General features: G+C 31.2%; 1 protein-coding gene across 6 annotated transcripts in view; it reads left to right on the top strand.

Annotated features, from left to right (window-relative positions):
• The window catches only part of spdi (sperm antigen with calponin homology and coiled-coil domains split discs), a 249,616-nt gene that overhangs the window by 152,211 nt on the left and 73,535 nt on the right, over positions 1 to 23,870 (top strand). For 2 of the 6 annotated variants that reach the window (XM_085819739.1, XM_085819741.1), the window contains 2 exons: positions 10,360 to 11,022; positions 15,323 to 15,520. In XM_085819739.1, the coding sequence (XP_085675865.1) occupies positions 10,381 to 11,022; positions 15,323 to 15,520 (840 nt within the window). In that variant the 5' untranslated portion in view covers positions 10,360 to 10,380. The other 4 variants (XM_085819742.1, XM_085819743.1, XM_085819740.1 and 1 more) reach the window with 4 other exon arrangements.

The following is a 23,870-nucleotide window of genomic DNA, read 5'->3' as shown; positions in this document are numbered from 1 at the left end:
ACAAATATATTGTTACGAATTTGGTATTTAAAAAGCTAATGTTAGTTCAATTATAAATTAAATGGTTTTATTTCTCGCGCAGTGCAGCGCGTGACGAATATTAAAAGAAAGCTAAGCCGGAAAATTGAAAATACAAGAGCGCGTGTTTTAAATAAATAAATATCTCTTTTTGATTTCGAGAAAGTACTGGAAAATTCTAGCGCGTGATTTTAAAATCTTATAAAAGGAGGAAAACATCTCAGTTTGTAGTAGTTGCTTAGTTTGTTGTTGTTTAGAAAACTACTGTTGTTGATTATAGCGAATTCGCGGATTAGCGTTCTTTAGCTGTTTTGAATTACGTTCTATTGTACATTTGAGTAGTTAAAAGATAACTACTGTGAGATATTGTAATACTGCATGATAATTTGAGAAAATTTAAGCATTTTTGTTGTAATAATAATAAATTTTTATTCATTTTTCATCGGACTTGTGCATTCATTTCATAACGAACCCGTACGCACGCAACAATATGTTAAATTTTGATCACTGTGACATTCATAAGGAAAAATTCCTTGTTAAGAAAGAAATATTTGAGAATTTTATTTTCCGTTATTGCTAGAGAAATCGAAACAGGAAAATAGACACAGTCTTTTTGTATTTCTGCAGTGTATTTTAAAATAGAATCTACAGGAAAAAGCTCCAAATCTTGTAGTATTATTGTGAATTTTCCTGTCAATTGCGGTAAGCGTTGCTACATTTAAGAAGTATTTAAGAACTACAAATATGTATTTTACATTTAAGAAATCTTTTTGTGTGCATATAACAACAAGTGTAAGCAAAGCAACTCCAATGCCATATAGATAGTTTTGCGAACAAAAAGTCAAGCAAAATAATAATTTAATTATAAAATATTGGAATTTAATTAATAATGGAAAGTATTCAGTTTTAAAATATTGGAATAATTTTTCTTTATAAATTAACGTTGAGTTTAAATTTATTTCCATGCATGTCATTTTGTCATTTTTTTGTAGTTATTTGTTATTATATTAAGAGGGGGGACAGTAAATTCAGGAATCATCCTAAACGGGAAACTTTGAGTCCGCCCCAGGCGGCAAACATTCTAGCCACGCTACTGCATTATTATAATTTTCTATCACTTCCCGCTCCATCTCTTCAATTTCAATTCTAAGCTAAAATTAAAGAGTTGGCTGTAGTTGTTTTAATAAAATAACTTTATTCTTTTCAACTACAAAAAAGTAAAGAGGGGGGGGAATAAAATATTCATTTAACAATTGAATAAAAATTGCAGAGTACTTTTAAAAGTACAATTTAAATTAAAGTAAATATAGTTTTAACATGAAATAAATAAATAGTTCGTTATATTAAGTTTTAGATATATTTCAAATAATAACAACAATTATTCATTAAACTGAAATAATAAAATTATTTTCTCTCTTATTTCATCTCCATACATCCAAAAATCAAATCTATAACCTTACCCATAGGCAGTATAAATGAACTGTCAAAGATGACAACCATTATTCAGTAAAACAAAATAATTTTATCCTTTTTAGTACATATGTCAAAAAGCCAAAGCAGGCGTACAAAACCAAAGCATAAAAAAACACCAAAGCATAGGCAATGCGAAAATAAACCAAGCATCTGTACGACTGGTCGGAAACGCAGAAAAAGGCGCGGATGGTCTCTGTGAAGCGTTTCCTCTGTGTTTGGCTAGCAGTCTGACGTCAAATGTTTAAAACCTTCCCATTTGACATGCAGTATTTTTAACTGATTCCTGGGAAAACATAACCTCTATCAGCCGTAGCTTTTTATAGTTGTATTCTATGGTTAAAATGATTATGATAATGCTCCGTTTTAACACAGAAGATTAAAAAATTTCGATTTCTGTAATTTTAATATAGAAATACTATTAAGAATGAATCTGGTTTTCTGTAACATAATCGATTACATTACAGTTTGAATATCGTAATGTTATCGATTAAAATCCGAAATTCGTCTCTGCATGTGTGGACGTTAGTTGTTCGTTATTTTTATTCTTTTTCTCATGATTGTTTTGCAATGTTTTGATTTTGTGAAGCGTTAGTAGAATAGCAAGTTACGTGCAGAATTATATTTGTCTTCCGTAAGACACAAGTACATGTTTAAAAATTATGAACAAATCACGTTTAACTGTTTATTAAAGCGCGTTTCAAAAATTTTCAATACCTTTTAATCCATAAATTTGTTATACAAATGATTGCGAGAGAGAGAAGCTGTTTCCTCAATAATTATTGCTAAAATATAATTATTAATTTCTGTCATTATTAAGACTTTTACTATGTCAAGCAATATTTTTCGTAGTTTTTCAAAAATATTAATCATTTTCAAGAGATAAACCACATTCTCCAGTGTAATTTTTTTCAGCTGTTTTTATTTATTAAATCTGACTCTTGTATTCGTATTTGAAGGTATTTGCTGCTAGATAATTTTATCCTCGTGAATCATTTTTTCCAATTATACATGATGGAACAGTAAATAAATTACGCAAGTCCTGTTTTAAACGTTGTTGCATAATATCCTTATGATTAACTTTCATTATTTGATATATCTTCGTCACATAAGTACATTTTAAATTAGTTAAAGTCAATTTCAACTTTAGGATATATAATAAAATTTGTTTAGTTATGTCATAAAGTTGATTTCACATAGTGGTGAATATTTTAATTGTCATTAATTTTTCTCTATGCTTTTTATTTCATGGTAGATACAGCAAGGGTACACAGTCAAATGAACTTAAAAAATAAATAAAATGCTGTAATTTAAAAATATTGTCTCATGTATATGTCATATAAAAGTATTCTTCCATTTTTATTGGCTTTTTTTCATCCTTTTTTGTGATGTATTTCTGAATAGCAGCAGTTTTGACCAACTGTTCCAGAGAAAATTGATTGTATTTGTCAATAAATAATTGTCGAAATTCTGTCTTTGTATAATATGAAGGATTGAAAAAGCTTGATAAATTTCAAGAGAGAAAAATCCTTTGCTGTTTACCTTTATTCTGTCTGATCGTTTTACTGTTTTCTTGAAATAAATGAAGTTGCTTCATGAATGAAGCTTCTTGAAATGTATTAATCATTGTAATGTCATGCAAAGAAGCAGTTTGCAAGGTATTTATTTTCAAGCTGACATTGCACTTTAAATTTTTCATTTATGTAACTTTAATTATTTGAATGTTAACTTTGTAATTTGAATGAAACTTGGTTAAAAAAGTTGTAATTTTTAGTACATAGTTATTTATAGTAAATGTTATTATAGACAACTAAAATATAACCTATGTTAGCAATGTGCATTTTTTAATGCATTTTCTGTACTTCAGTATTAAAACAGCTGTTGTACACAATGAATATGTAAAACGTACAGATATTTTATACAGTCGAATGTTTAAAAGTTGCACTTTATAAATTGGTAATTAAGCTGTCTAGTTTTGGTGACTGATTACAGTGACTGCTTTCGTAACATTGTGCTGTGCTTGTGTTAATAGCCATCTAATACTTTTTGAAATGCATTTAGATCTCATAGATATCTCATAAATGTCAAATTATCCTAAACATTATACTGATGAAAGAAAAAATAATCTTTTATTATCTTTCATCGATTTTTACTCTTTAAAATAAAATGGTTTTCATTCTACTGTTATAAATAACACAAAAATATCAGTACTTCCTTATTATCGTGACCTCTGTTTTTTAAACAGCAAAATTATCATTAAATTCATGTCTATTTGCTGATTCTGTTTATTTCTTTGATTACTTGTGTATCTTGTGTTGACTGTATAAATTAGTTACCATCAAACTATGAAAGTTGATGGAGATGTTGTCAAAGTATTATCAATCGTTCCTCTGAAACTCTGAAGGAAGCAACTCCTCTTTATTTTATAAACAATCAATGTTCGACCCACTTTATTTTTGCGCCACATAAAAGGACTTGTTAATTGTGTATTTTGTGCAAGCTTCCAGAAGGTACTTACAGTGTGTTACACTCTACCGCTGTTGTATTGGCAGTTTTCATCTAGCCAGGTAGTGCCCATTAATACTCACTGTAAGTACTTTTGGTTAATCTTTGGAATATGGTAACAGGTAGTTTGGCGACATTTTGGTAAGGTGATAAAGGTTACTAGCTAGGACTTTAGCAGTGTACATGGATAAAGTCAAGAGTGTGCGCAGTGCCATTTTTGTGCAATTCTGGGATGTTTTTTTAAGTGAAAATAGGTCAATGTGTACATGGATACCATGTATGTGCAATTCTTAAAAATGCGGCAAGCAATTTGCAATTCTGCACTTTTTCCCAATTTCGCACCTAATCTTTGTCATGATTAAGCATTTTTGTTCCGTAAAAGTTCTAGCATAAGCGTAATTCGGCTAGCAGATAGTTGTAAAAAAATGTGGAGTTTAAAAAAAAAGGCCTTTACTTCGTGAAAACAAAATGACGTCCAAACAAAAACTAGCAGGTTGCTGTAGCAGGGTTGGTCGCCAAAAAATTGCCAAGTTATCATAATCCAAAGATTAACCGTACTTTTCTGTTATCACGAGCGGATTCAGAAATGTATGTGTGCAAATATGTACATATGTATGCATATGTTCATCTAAAGAGACATATTCAAATATACATGCATGCATACATACATTTCTGAATATAATCCCAATAACAGACAAGTACCCACTTTTTCTCGATGGTAAGATACAAGTTTAAAAAATTTCCATTGCTTGTTGTTCTCCAGAAACTTGTTTTTCAAAATGCTAGAAAACGTACAACAATAACTACAGTCAAAATTCGTTAATTCGGACACCCATAATCCGGAATGATCTATAATCTGGACCTCAAAGCTACAAACTTTCTGCATGACGCATGCGCGTAAGACCTTTACAGCTGCGAATATGCTTGTGCGCATGCACAAAATACGTTTATGCACGACGCATGCGCGTAAGATCTTTACGGCTGCGAATATGCATGTGCGCATGTACAAAATACGTTTACGCATGCGCGTTTAATGTATAACGGACGGTATAAGCTAAGCTAAAATTATCTAATTATCTATTTCAGTTAATATTGCAAATTGCGTTGTTCCTTAATCTTCGAATTGGATCCGGCGTATTATTTTTTGCAGACTGTTAGAGTAATTTTATAAAAGTAAGCTTGAACAATTCGATTATGTCAAATAGAATTTCCCATATATATTTACTAATATGTAAAGTATCTAGACAGCGAAAATATATTTTGAAGTCCATTAAACAAAAGTGGAATTGCTGCAAAAAATGACCTAACCATTCCGAAATCTGTTTATCAATTTCGCGCTGCACTGCGGCGGGGGGAAATGCCGCGGCGCACAATGAATTAGAAGTTGATCTGTCAGCACTATCCTTATCTTCAGGGCAGATGTTTTCATTTTATTTGGCTTATAATTGCTTACTAAATGTAGTATTTCATCTCGATGTATTCCGTTTTTGATATGATTTAAATCAAATTCCTCGTCATTATAATTCGCTTCCGATAGTGAAGAAAGTGACACAGAGGTTATTGAAAACGAAAAAATTTTGATTGACAAATTAGTCGATATTCTTGACACAGCAATTATAGGACTTGAACAGCGGAACTTTGTAACTGAACAAAAAATTATGTCTATTTATAGAATTAAAGAGAAAGTATTATCACATAAAACGAAGCAACTTAAACAACTTACACAATACATAATAAGTAATATAATACGTAAGTACCCTTATTTGATTGTCAGATTACATGTAGAGAACGCATCTCTCTTATAAAACCATTTTTGTCAATGGTAGTTTGACATATGCGACATATGTAATAAAGTTAAGTAATACAAGTTGCTTCTTGCACTATTTTATGGACCTGAAACCACTGGACTGGTTGTCAAAAACGTGTTTTTCTTTCAATAGCCACTTTGTGTGTTATACCTCCTAATGTTTTCATCGTTATATAAAGTTTCATTTAATGCCAATTTTTGCATATTCATATGCAAGGTAAGGGCATATTTCTTGGAAGAAAGATATAGTATCTTCCTCGCATTTTGGTAAATCAAAAATGATTAACATTTATATTGAAAAAATGTTTAACTTGAGTATATTGACTTTTCTCGTAAATGAATGAGTGAACTATACATTATTGCAAATTGCGCTGAAATGTGATATGTTTGTTCATGACTATTTTGATAGCATTCAAGGATGAGAAAAAAATTGACTTCAAACTAACAATAGATTTAGTTAATTTAATGTAAATATAACCAGAAATATATAAATATGTTTTTTACAGCATTTTAATGAATAACAGGAAAATATTTTCTTATGAACTATACACAGAGTTTTTAATGTAAAAGTTAATTTATGAACTGTTCATAATGTTTGGGAATTATTTGGCCAGTGCTGAACAATGCAATACCTAGAGGGCATGCCAATGAATAATAAAAAAAAAATTAGGGGGGACAACTTTTTTTGATGTTTCTATAGATTTTTTTAAGAGCATGGAAAAGGGGGGATTCTGTAATATATACATATTTTTTGCTGATCGTGCTTAAGTATCATCCTCAGTTCTGTCCTTGCATTGCTTGTGCAACTTCATTTTATAATTCAGATTGTAGGGTGCCTCACTCCTCTTGTCTAAAATGAGCGTCGAGGAACTTATGGACTGTGTAGCAACTTATTGCTAAGTTCAAACAAGTAAATCGTAGTTTGAGAAGGGTTAAAATACACTTTATTTCACTCTAATAAGAATAACAGTCAGCCTTTTTCTGAGGCTTACAATAAAGCTGCTTCTCAGGCTTTAACTCAGAATAAGAAACTAAACTGCAGTCAAAAGTCGTTAATTCGGACTCGTCGGGACTTCAGCGATTCCGGATTATAGATCATCAGTTTAAATCTCGTAAGATGGCATGCAGAAATTCTAAAATTAAAAATATGAAACCGTAATTTATGAAATAAAGAACAATTATGATGTAAAGGGTACCAAAATTTACAAAAAAAAAAGGCTTAATATTTATTTGTTTACTTTATTAAACATTTCTTTCAATGTAAGTTGTTTAAGTTGCTTCGTTTTATGTGATAATACTTTCTCTTTAATTCTATAAACAGACATAATTTCTTGTTCAGTTACAAAGTTCTGCTGTTCAAGTCCCGTAATTGCTGTGTCGAGAATACCGACTAACTTGTCAATCGAAATTTTTTAGTTTTCACTAACCTCTCTCTCACCTTCTTCATGTCTTTATCCATTTTTTGCAGCAATTCCACTTTTTGTTTGATGGACATCGAAACATACTTTCGTTTTGTAGATCCTTTGGGAGCTCCAGCATTGGAAATTCTATTTGACATAATGGAAATTTCAAGCTTACTTTTATAAAATAGCTCTTACAGTCTGCAAAAAATAATAAGGTGCATCCAATTCGAAGATTAAGGAACAACGCAATCATCAACATTAACTGAAATAGATAATTTTAGCTTATACCGTCCGTTATACATTAAACGCGCACGCGAAAACATATTCTGCGCTTGCGCACATGCATATGCGCTATCGTAAAGGTCTTACGCGCACACATAAACGCCTATGCGCAGAAAGTTTTTAGCTTTGAGGTCCGGATTATAGATCATTCCGGATTATGGGTGTCCGAATTAACGACTTTTGACTGTATAACTAACTAAAAGAGACTTAGCCAAAGCTAAATGCAAGTATCTAACTTAGGTGGCACTTAATTTAAATTAGCTGGCAAATATCAAAAGGCACATAATAATATGGTCGAGCATAACAGCTTCAAGGTAGACTTGGCACAAAGGCAAACATGCGCTATTCAGGATTCCTAGCTTTTTCTCACAAAGTAAGATGAACCTTTCTTAAATACTTCTTGTATCTTATTTGCATTCAGTGCGATTCTAAAAACTCATTCTGGTAGGAAGTTGTAAGTGGAAACAAGAATTGATAGGAAAGGGACTTTGAAATTAAAACAGCTGTTATAAAATTATGTACTTATGTATTAGCGCAACCACCTTGGCACACCTGGGTATTTTTTACAGAAGGAGAAGGTGATTTCGTGAATTTTCGGATTGCAACTTACAATGGATATGATTACCTAAAGAACTGTTATGTATATAATTGCCATAATTTGGCAACTTTGGAAAAATTGGCAAATTCTACTGAGGTAGTTACAATAATATGTAAGTACCTAAAATTTAAATATATCTTACAGGACATTGGTTTGTCTTACTTGTCAAATGGATGAGAACTTGGTACTTATCGGAAGCACATCTGATTTGTTTAGCTAACCATTTATATAAACTGTCGACAGTAAATAATTGGATTTATAGTGCAGCTGATATTTGCCTTATATACAGGTTGTAATTTTATGCAACAAGGTCTTATCATTTGCTGTATATTCAGAAATATATTGTGTTTAAATCAAAATATTCATCAAGTAATCCCAAATTGTATTTTGCATATGAATAAGCGTAAATGGTTTGGTAATAGTGTAATCATTTTTATTTAGTAGCTTCCATATCACAAAAGCATGGGGGAAATCTGTTAATAAAAATAATTATTTTTTGGCCATATTGCATGACATTCATAATGTATATGGCTGTTCATAAACTCGCAGGGCCACTCTTGTTTTTATTTCTTAAAATAGAAGAAATTAAAGTTTAATCGAATTAAAATTTTTAATAGGTTATTAAATTGGGTAATCTTTGATTATTCACCCAATAATAAGTAGTAAGAATCACTGGGTAAAGTGCTATGTTGCCCAAGGTAGGCAACCCAGAATTTTACAAAAATGTATTTATCTGGCCACCCAGTAATGCTGCCATTACTGGGTGGCCAGATAAATACATTTTAAAAGAAGGACTATTTGGAAAGCTCAAGTAATTCGAAAATTTTAGAATTTTAGAAAAAAAAATTTTTTCCGTAGAAGTTTAATAAATGAAAGATTTGTAATATCATTTTAAAGCTCATATTATTAACACATGTAAATTTTTTTCAAGCAGTGTGATTTAGCTCCAGTAATAGATACGCATCACAATCATAAGAAGTATGTTTTTGTTTAATGTAAACTCAATTAATTCTCGATAAGCTGGTTTAAATTTTTTAAAGAAGGATGTAAGTTCTATTTTCCCCTCGCATTTTGAAATAATTGATTAGCATTTGGAAAAGTTTAAAACAGAGTATTTTCAAAATTACAGCCAGTTGTAAAAAAGGTCATGTTATGCAACTTTGAACGCGGATAAACAGTGGCGATGTAATGTCAGAAATTGTTAGTGATTTAGTTCTTTTATATGCTGTATCCATAATTTGTATCTCTTTATTATATATCTAAATAAAGAACAATCTGTTCATTTAAACTGCTGCCGGAAAGATTGGTGACATCTTCGTTAACTTCCATGTTTGGCAGGATTTCACAGTGAGATCATTTGTTTTTTCCTTTCATATTTAAGGCCTATGAAATACCTGAGCTTTTATGTATAAAATTCACTTCTTGAGATCATATATTAGATATTCCGGTATGTAACATGCATTTATAATTTCAAACTACATTTTTTAATTTTTAAGTTTATTCTCTGTATGATATGCACCCTTTTCTTTACAAAGAAACCTGAAATGACTTACAAAAAGCAAAAAATTATTGACTGTCACGTATTGGAAATATGGGTGAAATCCCAGTAATGTTTCATATGATAGGCAATAAAACATTTGATCTCAAAGGACCAAAAACAGTTCATATAAAAATGAAAAATCTCACCTCACCATAGAGCAGGCAGTACAAATTTTAAAGCCCATGGTTATTTTTAAAAGAAAGACAGTACTGAAACGTAATTTTGCAAATGGTGTTTTCATTCATGTTCACTTGAAAGAATAGGTAGACAAAATGTTGTAAACTCAACATAGTTCAAAAGTCATTAAAATTTTTTTAGTATATCTAACAATGTAGAAGGAAAGAAAATGATTATTTATTTATGGATCAGAGTAACAGTGTTGCAATGATGTGCCTGAAGATGTAACAGAAGACGAATATGATGAAATTTTCATATCAGATAATGAAAAATTTTAAGTTCTTAAGATATGTCATTTTTATTTAAATAAATAGCATTTAGGTGCATGTAGAAATCAAATTTTTGTATGTTCATCTTTTCCTTATTTTTAAATCTCATTTTTACATCTGGCTTATAAAGTGCAGCTATAAATTTGTATCTTATTTTTTGTGTTAAAAGTGCATGGATAGTGCATGGTGTTTTTTTAAATTTCCAAATGGTATTTCTTTGAATACAAAATATACATTCTATGTGCTGCTGTTATTCAAAATATGATTTTAATTATTCTTTAATATTTCAGGTGAAAACTTAAAGCTTGTTAATGCTGAGAGGGCTGCAGCCATCGGCGTGCCCGAAGGGAAACATGAAGAACAACAAGCCCTTGAGCGGGAAACCGACTGGAAATATCACAGCCTCAAAAAACCCCCTTCAAGGTATTCTGAGCACCCCTCGTGGAAATAAGATTGTGAATGACAGATCATCAACCGTGAGTACTAATCTCAAAAAGACATCTACATTATCGAAACCCAACACGAACTGCGCATCAAGCAGTCAAGAAAGTCTTTCTGGTACTGGGACTAGTGTCAGAAGAAAAATATCTGCTCCTGCGAAAGTGCCAGCTGCAGTTAAACTTGGTGTGAAAAATGATACTGCTCCGATTCGTTTGATCAACAATTTACAAATAGCATCTCCCCATTTATCTTCTAGAAAAACTACTTTCAAACGTAGTAACATGAGAAGAGCAGTGAGCAAAGATAGTGTAGATTTGGCGACGAAAGACCGGGAGAAGGAAAATGTGAAAATTGCTTTGGGCAGAAATAAAAATAGTAATAATTGCATAACAATTTTGCAGATGGAAAAAGAGAAAGCCCAGATGGAGCAGCAAATATCAGAGCTTGTTAAAAATGCTGAAAGTAAAAAAGCTGAAATTGCAACTTTAAAAATGGAAATTAGCAAACTCAAGGTATTTAATTTTTTTAAAAATATTTTTTACTTTCTGTGTTCTATAAATATTAATTTTAAAAATCTGGCCACATACAATGAAATATTTTGGAAAATTATAAGTGGACATCATCTAGAATTGACTCAATTTACATGTTTATCTAGCATTTGTGAAGTTAAATTGGGTGATAGTGGTTTAGATATGTCCAGTTTTTTTTTTTTTTTCTTTTTTTTAATTTTCTTAAATTTGTAATTTCTTGATTTATGAAACGTAGACTCTGTATCAGTAAATATATACAAACAAAATCTTTTTCAAATTTTACTTTAGAACAAATATATTATATAAAGACTGCATTAAATTTAAATTTAAAACTTTTAGATCAAAGTTTTCCTACCTTTTTCTTGTACTGACCTCTTTTAAGGAATGGTTTTTTCTTCACCAAATCCCTTCCTTCTTTGTAATATATAGAATACGGTATAATCATAATACAAATAGCTGCACATAAATAACTTGAATATAATAATTAGATTTAAAATGTAAAGAGAAGTTTTGAAAAATGGTTTATTAAATTTATGGTTAGTTAATTGTGTTATTGTAATTTTTAATTTTATAAATTTAAACACGTTTTCAGAAAAAATCACAGACTGTAATTGCATAGATATTCGATTTTAGTTAATGTAATGACTGCATTTGATGCATTGATACAAATTTTTTACTATTTTGCATTAAATTGCTTAATTTATTTCTTAAATTATTTTTTTCAAAAATATTCAACCATTTTCTTGCTTTCTATTCTAGTTTTGCATTCATTATTGTTATTTTTATCATTATTGTGGGGTCTTGCATTTTACTGTTTCATATTGCACTTTTTGCATAAAAGTTATATATCTAAAAAAATTATTAATTAAAAAAATATATTTAATGATTCTAGTGGGTTTTTTTTCATATATTTATTTGGTACTTTTCTGTTTTTCCGGCGCAAACTATAAAAGTCGCCAATAATAGTAAAACTGATGCCAAACGGAATATCTTCGCTGATAACCTTTTAGGCCTCATTTCCAAATCAAGTCGCAGCCATTTCTTATAGATTGATTGTTCCTTTCAATACTGGCATAAAATTACATAGAATATTTACAAAGATAAGGTACTTTTCCGTTTTGCCGGCGCAAGCGATAAAGTCGCCAATAATAGTACAACCGATGCAAACGGAATATTCTCGCTGGTAAGCTTTTATGCCACATTTTCAAAACAAGTCGCAGCTTTTTCTTATCAGATTGATTGTTTCTGTCAATACTGGCATACTATAATTACATAGAATTTTTATCAGATAGTTCAATTTTATGTCTAAGGCCATTTTCGGTAATTAAGTCAATTAGGATGCAATCACAGCTCTTACCCGAAGCCGAAAATATAGAAAAGATAAAGTCAAGGGTTAAATTCATCAATTCTAATAAGGATACGTTAGCGAAGTAAAGCACTGCAGTTTTACATAATTTCTGAGTAAGCTATTCGTACGCATTGAAATATTTCTTGCATTTAAACTTGTGTTCCAAATTAAGATTTAACTTGAAATTAATGTAGATAATTACTGAGAGCATTAGATTTTTGTAGAGTAGTTTACGTGAGATGAGACTGCTTGGAGTCACGTGATATAAACCGGCGAATTAGGATGTTGAACCTTGAAAGTATAGTAAATTCTTAAATTAATGTCTTTTTACAAATTTATTGTCTTTATTTATTGGCTTTTTATAAAGATTTAAGCGATATTAAAATGTTTATGAAGAAATTAAAAGAATTCTTAGAACTAAATTTTTTTAAATATTTTTTATGTGTATACTGTATGTTGTCGCCAATAAAGTCTGCTTGGCGAGATTTGCGCCGGCGAAACGGAAAAGTACCAAAGATAATTAAATTGTATTCCCTAAGACCATTTGTGGTAATTAAGTCAATTAGGATTCAATCACACCGCTCACCCAAAGGTGAAAATGTAAAAAAGGCAAAATAAAGGGTTAAATTCATCAATTCTAATGAGAATGCACTAGCGAAGTAAATCACTACGGTTTTACATAATTTCTGAGTAAGCTATTCATATGAACTGAAATAATTCTTGCATTTAAACTTGTATTCCAAATGAAGATTTAACTTGAAATTAATGTAGATAATTACTGAGAGAATTATATTTTTATAGTGTAGTTTACGTGAGGTGGGAGTCACGTGATACAAACCGGCGAATCAGGATGTTGAACCATGATAGCATAGTAAATTCTTAAATTAATGTGTTTTTACAAATTGATTGTCTTCATTCATTGGCTTTTTACAAAATTATATTAAAATGTTTATGCCTTCAAAATAAAAAATTCTTAGAACTAACATTTGTTAACATTTTTTATGTGTATGCTGAATGTTGTTGCCAACAAAGTCTGCTTGGCTGGATTTGCGTCGCCGAAACGGAAAAGTACCATTTATTTTATACGACTTCTTCTTTACTATGTGATACAGCTTTTATTTCAATAAGCAATTAATTGTAAATTTTATTAACAATTTTTTTGTAATCAATGATGCTGCTTAATTGCCAGTATCATCATGGACCCCCTTTAAAATTTCATCTATCCCAAGGGGGCTCAATATCGAACCCACTGGGAATTCCTGTTTTAGATTATATATATATATATATATAGTTCAGTGTAAGGTCAGACTCTTGTCTAAGCAAATTTTGTCCATTTTGTCAAATATATATGTACAGATATATATAGTTGCTGTTTGTCTTATGCTGAAGCAGAAAAAACTGCTATTGTAATTTTTTGGGTTGAAATAAGTTGACTAACAGAAACATCGAATATTGGCAAAATTGATTAAGTTTGTTTTAACTTATTGTTTAAACCCATTGTTAAATGTTCATTTATTTATATTTTGTCGAAATAAAGAGCTGCCTTGTACAATAATAGCTTAAATGCTGTGCTAATTAAACAAAAATTTATTTTTTCTCATTACACACAGCATCATATGAAGCTTCTGGATCAAAAAATCCCTTTACATTATTTTGCGTAATTTTATGCTTAACTATACAGCTTAGACCAGTTCTCAACGTTCCACGAACCATTCTTTTCTCTCTAGCAGTTTATCTTCATCACCTGTTTGTTGTTATACATATTGGAAGTTGTAATCTAATATTTAAAGGATTATGTCAAAAGTCATTGTCTACGTCAAAATACCTTGCTGATCATACTAAATTTTCAGTTATTAGCAAAGAAATGTATAAAAGTATTTGTCACTAGAAAATTATCTCCTCCCGCAATAACAGCAAACTTAAGCAATTATTTAAAATAAAAATTTTAAAAAAGTATGATAAACCAAATAAATATGCAACTGTGTAAATTAATGTAGTGAAATAAATTACTTTTTAATAAATCAAAGGAATTATTCCTTTTGCTTTGCTAGTGAAATAGTTTGAAAATATGTATCCGTGCATGTGTGTAAGTGTTCCACAACAGTGTTTTAAATTGTGTCAGATTTTTGCTGCACAATATTTTTCAGTGTTTTTAAAATGGAGGTTTCAATCACTTACTGTAACCCCATTTTAAAAATAACTTTTTGTTAAAATCTAGTTTTTATAAATTATGGATACTAAACAGTTCCAAGCTTATATACTGCTGGTGTGTTTGATCTTTCAAAATCCGGGTCTTTTGTTTGCACCTTTTCTGTTTTCTTTCTCTTATGTCCTTCTCAGGAACTGTGATCAAAACTCATTCGTGTGAGGTGCCCCTGGAGCTGTACAAAATTATTCAGCCAGAGTGCAGCGTATTCGGCTGAGTGATTGTCAGATATCGGCTCAATATCTGTCAGATATTTTAAATTTAATATTACTATTTATTCATATTAGAATGTATGTTTCTTTTAAAGAAATTATATTGTGATAGTCACTGGTAGTTCACCCTTGAATACTTTTTATTTGTTAGGCTCTTACTGCAACCGCGCTCTTTGGATGTTAAATGACTCGCATAATTCTCCCCCCTCCCTTGATTTTGAGACAATAAAATTATTTTAATAAAGAGGAGGAAAATGCATTAAGAAATATGGTATTAATAAATTTATCCACTTTAGCAGTCCCACAAGTGCATTACTGCTCATTTCTTTCATTTTCATCTGTCCCCTCCCCCCCAGAAGAAATCAACTCTGAAAAAAAAAAAAAAATGCTGCTTGTTCACTTGTGTATAGGGCATGTTTTGTGCTGAAACTGTATAAGTGGAATTACATTAGAGCATTGATGTTTATTATATTTGCCCTAGTTTAATTTTAATTATAAATTTGCATTTTGTAAAAGGATTTGAAGAGTGATGATGCAGTTGATCAACTGCGACAAGAACTTGAAGCTGTGCAGTCAGAAAACCAGACTCTTAAGGAGCGACTTCTGCAGCTTGGTGTGTCCCTTGAAATGACTGCTCTTTCCGATAATCAGAAAGAACAAATTTTAATACAGAGATCTTTATCAGGATCATTCCTAAATCTAGATAAAAGCCAAGTAAGTAATTTTGTAAAGCTAGGTCTGGTCAAAGGAAACTTTCCAATGTTAAATGTAAAAGAATTAGCAGGAATAATGTGATTTTCATTGCAGAAACAGAATGCATATATTTTACTAATTGTTGTCTCATGTAGAAGTATCATAGTGATGTGCTGTGACACTCGAGGAGGGATTCCCAATCTTTTTCTTGCGCTGACCCCTTTTTTAACCCTTACTACAAATTTTAAAAAGAAAATGAAAAAAAGGGAGGAAGAAAAGACTATGAATTAAAAAAATAATAATAAAAGGTACTTTTCAGTTTTGCTGGCGCAGACGATAAAGTCGCCAATAATGGTACAACTGATGCCAGACGGAATATCCTTGCTGGTAACCTTTTACACCTCATTTTAAAAACAATTTACATCTATTTCTTATCAGATTGATTGTTTCTTCCTATACTGGGGTACTACAGTCAAAAGTCTTTAATCCGGACTCGTCGGGACTTTGGCGATTCCAAATTATCGGTTTTTCCGGATTATAGATGATCAATTTAAATCTGGTAAGATGGCATGCAGAAATTATAAAATCAAAGATATGGAACCGTAATTTATGAAATAAAGAGCAATTATGATCTAAAGGGTATCAAAATTTACAAAAAAAAAAAAAAAAAAGGTTGATACTTATTTGTTTACTTTGTTAAACATTTCTTTTAACGCGCATGCGTAAAGCATACATTATGCATAGTCGAAATTAGAAAATTGCAAGCAGAAAATTATTTGATGTGTATTCGTGATATTTATAATGACGAGGAATTTGATTTGAATCATATCAAAGACGGAGTACGTCGAGATGAAATACTACATTTAGTAAGGAATTATAAGCCGAATAAAATAAAAACATCTGCCGTGAAGATAAGGATAGTGCTGACAGATCAACTTCCAGCTCATTTTGTGCGGCGATGTTTCTTCTCCCCCCACAGAGCAGTGTGAAATTGATAAACAGATTTTCGGAATGCTTAAAAAAACAAAGGGATATGCCTTTATCCATTTTTTGCAGCAATTCCACTTTTTGTTTGATAGACATTGAAACATGGTTTTGCTTTGTAGACAGATCCTTTGGCAGCTCCAGAATCGGAAATTCTATTTGACATAAACGAAAGTTCAAGCTTACTTTTATAAAATTGCTTTAACAGTCTGCAAGAAATAATAAGCCAGATCCAATTCGAAGATTAAGGAACAACGCAATCTGCAACATTAACTGAAATAGGTAATTAGATAATTTTAGCTTAGCTTATACCGTCCGTTATGCATTAAACGTGCATGCGTAAACGTATTATGCGCATGCGCACATGCATGTGCGCGTGTGCAAAAATATTACGCACATGCGTGAATGCCTATGCGTTGACGCATGCGCACAAAGTTTGTAGCTTTGAGGTCCGGATTAACAACTTTTGACTGTATTACATAGAATTTTTACCAGATAGATACAGTTTTATGCCCTAAGGCCATTTGTGGTAATTAAGTCAAATAGAATGCAATCACACCACTCACCCTAAGGCGAAAATATAGAAAAGGGAAAGTCAAGGGCTAAATTCATAAATTTTAATGAGAATACACTAGCAAAGTAAAGCACTGTGGTTTTACATAATTTCTGAGTAAGCTATTCGTATGAAATGAAATAATTCTTTCATTTAAACTTGTATTTCAAATTAAGATTTAACTTGAAAGTAGTGTAGATAATTACTGAGAGAATTAGATTTTTGTAACATAGTTTACATAAGAGGAGATCACTCTCTTACGTACGAGTCCTGGGATATGAACCGGCGAATCAGGTTTTTGAACCTTGAAAGCATAGTAAATTCTTAAATTAATGTCTTCATACGAATTTATTCTCTTTATTTACTGGCTTTTTACAAAATTTTAAATGATATTAAAATGTTTATGCCTTCAAAATTAAAAATTCTTAGAACTAACATTTGTTAACATTTTTTATGTTTATTTATACTGTGTGTTGTCGCCAATAAAGTGTGATTGGCGAGATTTATGATGGCGAAACGGAAAGGTACCAAATAAATTATTATTCCCTTATCTATCTAAGTGAACAAAATACAGTCAGAAGTCGTTAATCCGGACTCATTGGGACTTCGGCGTTTCCGTGTTATAGATTATCAGTTTTTAAATATGGTAAGATGGCGTGCAGAAATTACAAAATTAAAAATAAGAAACTGTAATTTATGAAATAAAGAACAATTATGATCTAAAAGGTATCAAAATTTACAAAAAGAAAAAGCTTAATATTTATTTGTTTACTTTATTAAACATTTCTTTCAATGTAAGTTGTTTAAGTTGCTTCGTTTCATGTGATAATACTTTCTCTTTAATTCTATTAAACAGACATAATTTCTTGTTTAGTTACAAAGTTCCACTGTTCAAGTCCTATAATTGTCAAGAATATCGACTAATCTGTCAATCGAAATTTTTTCGTTCTCAATAACCTCTGTGTCACTTTCTTCACTATCGGAAGCGAATTATAATGGCGAGGAACTTGATTTAAATCATATCAAAGATGGATTACATTGAGATGAAATACTACATTTAGTAAGGAATTATAAGCTGAATAAAGTAAAAGCATCTGCCCTGAAGATAAGGATAGTGCTGACAGATCAACTTCCAGTTCATTTCGTGCCACGATGTTTCTTCTCCCCCCCCACACAGAGCAGTGTGAAATTGATAAACAGATTTCGGAATGGTTAGAAAAACAAAGGATATGCCTTTATCCATTTTTTGCAGCAATTCCACTTTTTGTTTGATAGACATCGAAATATGCTTTTGCTTTGTAGATAGATCCTTTGGCAGCTCCAGAATCGGAAATTCTATTTGACATAATCGAAAGTTCAAGCTTACTTTTATAAAATTGCTCTAACAGTCTGCAAGAAATAATAAGCCAGATCCAATTCGAAGATTAAGGAGCAACACAATCTGCAACATTAACTGAAATAGATAATTAGATAGTTTTAGCTTAGCTTATACCGTCCGTTATACATTAAACGTGCATGCGTAAACATATTATGCACATGCATAAAAATTTTATGCGCATGTGTGAAGGCCTATGCGTTGATGCATGCACAGAAAGTTTGTAGCTTTGAGGTCTGGATTATGGGTGCCCGGATTAACGACTCTTGACTGTATTACATAGAATTTTTACCAGATAGATACAGTTTTATGCCCTAAGGCCATTCGTGGTAATTAAGTCAAATAGAATGCAATCGCAGCACTCACCCTAAGGCGAAAATATAGAAAAGGGAAAGTCAAGGGCTAAATTCATCAATTTTATTAAAAGTAAAGCACTGTGGTTTTACATAATTTCTGAGTAAGCTATTTGTACAAAATGAAATAATTCTTTCATTTAAACTTTTATTCCAAATTAAGACTTAACTTGAAAGTAATGTAGATAATTACTGAGAGAATTAGATTTTTGTAACGTAGTTTACGTAAGATGAGATCACTTGGAGTCCTCGGATAATGAACCACCGAATCAGGTTTTTGAACCATGAAAGCATAGTAAATTCTTAAATTAATGTCTTTTTACAAGTTTATTCTCTTTATTTACTGGCTTTTTACAAAATTTTAAATGATATTAAAATGTTTATGCCTTTAAAATTAAAAATTCTTAGAACTAACATTTGTTAACATTTTTTATGTCTATACTATATGTTGTCGCCAATAAAGTGTGATTGGCGAGATTTATGATGGCGAAACGGAAAGGTACCAAATAAATTATTATTTCCTTTTCTATCTAAGTGAACAAAATACAGTCAAAAGTTGTTAATCCGGACTCATCGGGACTTCGGCGATTCCGGATTATCGTTTTTTCCGGATTATAGATCATCAGTTTAAATATGGTAAGATGGCATGCAGAAATTACAAAATTAAAAATTTAAAACCGTAATTTATGAAATAAAGAACAATTATGATCTAAAGGGTATCAAAATTTACAAAAAAAAAAAGCTTAATATTTATTTGTTTACTTTATTAAACATTTCTTTCAATGTAAGTTGTTTAAGTTGCTTCGTTTCATGTGATAATACTTTCTATTTAATTCTATTAAACAGACATAATTTCTTGTTTAGTTACAAAGTTCCTCTGTTCAAGTCCTATAATTGCTGTGTCAAGAATACCGACTAATTTGTCAATCGAAATTTTTTCGTTTTCAATAACCTCTGTGTCACTTTCTTCACTATCGGAAGCGAATTTTAATGACGAGGAACTTGATTTAAATCATATCAAAGACGGAGTACATCGAGATGAAATACTACATTTAGTAAGGAATTATAAGCCAAAAAAAAAATCTGCCCTGAAGATAAGGATAGTGCTGACAGATCAATTTCCAATTCATTGCGCCCCACTGCGGTTCCCCCTCCCCGCCGCAGAGCAGCGTGAAATTGATAAACAGATTTCGGATTTCGGATTTCGAAACATACTTTCGGTTTGTAGATCCTTTACATATTAGTAAATATATATTAGAAATTCTGTTTGACATAATCGAAAGTTCAAGCTTACTTTTAGAAAATTGCTCTAACAGTCTTTAAAAAATAATAAGGTGGATCCTATTCGAAGATTAAGGAACAACACAATCTGCAACATTAACTGAATTAGATAATTTTAGCTTAGCTTATACCATTCGTTATACATTAAACGCGCATGCGTAAACGTATTATGCGCACACGCATATTCGCAGCCGTAAAGATCTTACGAGCACGCGTAAACGCCTATGTGTATGCATCAACGCGACGCATGTGCAGAAAGTTCGTAGCTTTGAGGTCCGGATTATGGGTGTCTGAATTAACGACTTTTGACTGTATGTCATAAATAAGGTAAATTTAGCACTTAAGATTTTTTTGACAAATGGTTATGTCCCAGCTGTAGTTAATGGTGGGATACACACGTCCCATACATGGCAATCGACTTACTATAAGCACTTCTATTATTTTGGAAAACTTTATTATATGAAATAGATTTTACATCGTATGGTGCAGGGTAAAGCATTCTTTGCATAATCCAACATTACACTTTGGGCAATTTTTGTTTGTCCTTTTCCCTGTGTTCATTTGTGTACAACAATCACAGCAACATATATATTTTCCAATTATTGAAAGGTGATCCCCAACATTCAGGAGATTCTAAGTACTTTTTAACACAGTAGTAATGTTTAAACTTTCAGTAAGACATATATGTCCTGTTAGTAGTCAAAAGAATAGCATTCTTTATCAACTCCTCTTAACGTTTTTCTCTTTAAGGGTATTTTTAAATTTCATCTCAAATAGAAAATAAAAATATAGGATCGCTTAGGCTTACCATGATATACAGTCAAAAGTCGTTAATTCGGACACCCATAATTCGGAATAATCTATAATCCGGACCTCAAAGCTGAAAACTTTCTGCGCATACTCCGCATTGACACATGCACATAGGCGTTTACGCGTGCACGTAAGACCTCTTACGACTGCGCATTTGCATGTGCGCAAGCGCAGAATACGTTTTCACGTGCGCGTTTTATGTATAATGGACGGCGTAGGCTAAAATTATCTAATTATCTATTTCAGTTAATGTTGATGATTGCGTTGTTCCTTAATTTTCGAATTGGATCCGGCTTATTATTTTTTGCAGACTGTAAGAGCAATACTAAAAAAGTAAACTTGAACTTTCAATTATGTGAAATAGAATTTTTGATTCTGGAGCTCCCAAAGGATCGTACAAAATGAAAGTATGTTTCGATGTCCATCAAACAAAAAGTGGAATTGCTGCAAAAAATGGATAAAGACATGAAGAATGAGACAGAGAGGTTAGTGAAAACGAAAAAATTTCAATTGACAAGTTAGTCGGTATTCTCGGTACAGCAATTAACGGGACTTGAACAGCGGAACTTTGTAAGTGAACAAAAAATTATGTCTGTTTATAGAATTAAAGAGAAAGTATTATCACATAAAACGAAACAACTTACATTGAAAGAAATGTTCAGTAAAGTAAACAAATAAATATTAAGCTTTTTTTTGTAAATTTTGATACCCTTTAGATCATAATTGTTCTTTATTTCATAAATTACGGTTTCATATTTTTAATTTTAGTATTTCTGCATGCCATCTTACCAGATTTAAACTGATGATCTATAATCTGGAATCGCCGAAGTCCCGACGAGTCCGGATTAACGACTTTTGACTGTACAGTATGCAGCATAATCATAATACAAAAAATTGTACATAATTAACTTAAAGATAATTTAAATTAAAAATATGAGCAAAAGAATTGAAAAAATGATTTATTATATTTATGTTTAATTATTGTATTATTTTAAATTTTGCAAATATTTTAGATTTTAATTAATGTGTTAGCTGCAATTGATGTATTTAAAAAGAATTTTGGACAAACTTGCTTATAATTTTTAAATCACCTCATTGAAAAATATTCTACATGTTTCTTGGTTTTCATTCCAGTTTCATGGTTTTTTTTTTTTTTTTTTTTTTGTTTTTTTTTTTGTGTGTGTGTGTATTTTTTAAATTTTTTTTATTCTTGCCTGTCATTCTTTATATTGCATGTTCTGCATACATAATTTATATATTTAATAAAAAATATTGTTGCTTTTGAAAATGTATTATTTTATATAATTTTTGAAATATATGATACAGCTTTACATCAACAAACAGTTAATTATCTATTTTCATAATATTTTTTCAATCAGTGAGATCTTGATTATGCCAATAATTGTCAGTGCATATTTGCCTATTGACTTTTTGATCATCATTGACCCCAAATACCAACCTCGTTGGGAACCCATGCATTAGAGAATCCAACTGTGTAGGCAAGGTTCACATTCACAAGCAAGTCCTGACAGTTTCTTAAGAATTTTGTATTACCATGTGTAATCCTTTGTAATTTTGATGGAGATGCCATTAAAGTGCTGAAGTTGGGGTACATTCAGAACATTTTAATTTCAACAGAACTCTTGCTAAATTTTGTACTACTTGGATGGTAATGTGGCTACTATTTCTTTTGAGAAAATTGGCAAGGGAATGGAGTCAAATACTGTTATTGTTATTGATTGCCAGGTTACCAATAAGACATTTTCTTCTGTGTCTTTTGGTAGTAAAAAATTTCTTTTTGACTAACTGATTGTTTTTGACTCTCTTTTGGAAAGTGGACAGCATGTGTACAATAGTTTTAGCCATAGTGGCATATTGGAAACAACCTCTTTGATAGCTTGATGCAGCCTGATTTTGTTTTACCTCCTATAGACTAATTAATTCTACAATCAATGTATATCAGCAAAATCTCTTTAAAGAACTGTCTAGGAAGAACTCCTGGGGTATCTTATCAAAGTTTCCAGTTTTCCATAATCTTCTTAGAGATGTAAGTGTTGCAAATTTTCGTCTCAGAACTGGGTCATAACTGTTTGCAGAAGCATCTCCATCCTATGGGGCTGGTTAACTTACTACTGTGCCTGTTATGTGGCTTTGTTGACATGGCAGTAATTCTGCGATCAACTTCTTTTTATTGGACTGCCTGACGGGGACTAATGACTGAAAAGTGAGGTCTGGCATAAAACAGAAATTTTAGACAAAAATTGATATGATTTCTTCTGAATTCACCTGAAACTGGAAATCTTTAAATGTAAGGTCTGGACTGATAAAGAACTTCTGAGTGAAAGTACGATAATTTAGTGAATGGAGGACGTTAAAGATACTATACAGAGCCTCAAGTATAGGAAGAAGGCAAGCATTTTGGGATGTATTTTTAAAGTGAAACAACATACGGGAGAAACATATTAATCATATTATATGATAGTCTCCCATACCGATCTGGGATAACTTAAAAAAAAAAAAAAAAAAAGCATTAAAATGGCATACCATGCTTCTTCTGTCTGTGTAAAAGTTAATATTATGTATCACTTTTTTGTTCCCATTTCATATTGAAAAGTGCTTTTTTTTTTTTTTTTTCGGGGGTCAAACTTTATGTTAGTTGGTTTCAAGCCTTGTACATGACAATTTCTAATATCACTTTTTGGTACTTTTGTATTAGTGCAACCACCGTGGCGGTCTTTAACGCATAAAAAAGTAACATATTTTATGAGGTTCAAGTTGCCGATTTTCATGACTTTTTTTAAAAAATATTCTTAAACTTTATAAAATATTTATCAAACGTGCATGCGTAAACGTATTATGCACATGCGTAAAAATATTACGCCCATGAGTGAACGCCTATGCATTGATGCATGCACAGAAAGTTTGTAGCTTTGAGGTCTGGATTATGGGTGCCCGGATTAACGACTCTTGACTGTATTACATAGAATTTTTACCAGATAGATACAGTTTTATGCC

The sequence above is a fragment of the Stegodyphus dumicola genome, chromosome 1, assembly GCF_044657685.1.
Source record: "Stegodyphus dumicola isolate Sdum_Otavi_A_Nest chromosome 1, ASM4465768v1".
In the NCBI taxonomy this organism is placed as follows: Eukaryota; Metazoa; Arthropoda; class Arachnida; order Araneae; family Eresidae; genus Stegodyphus; species Stegodyphus dumicola.
This window is presented reverse-complemented; position numbering and strand designations above follow the sequence as displayed.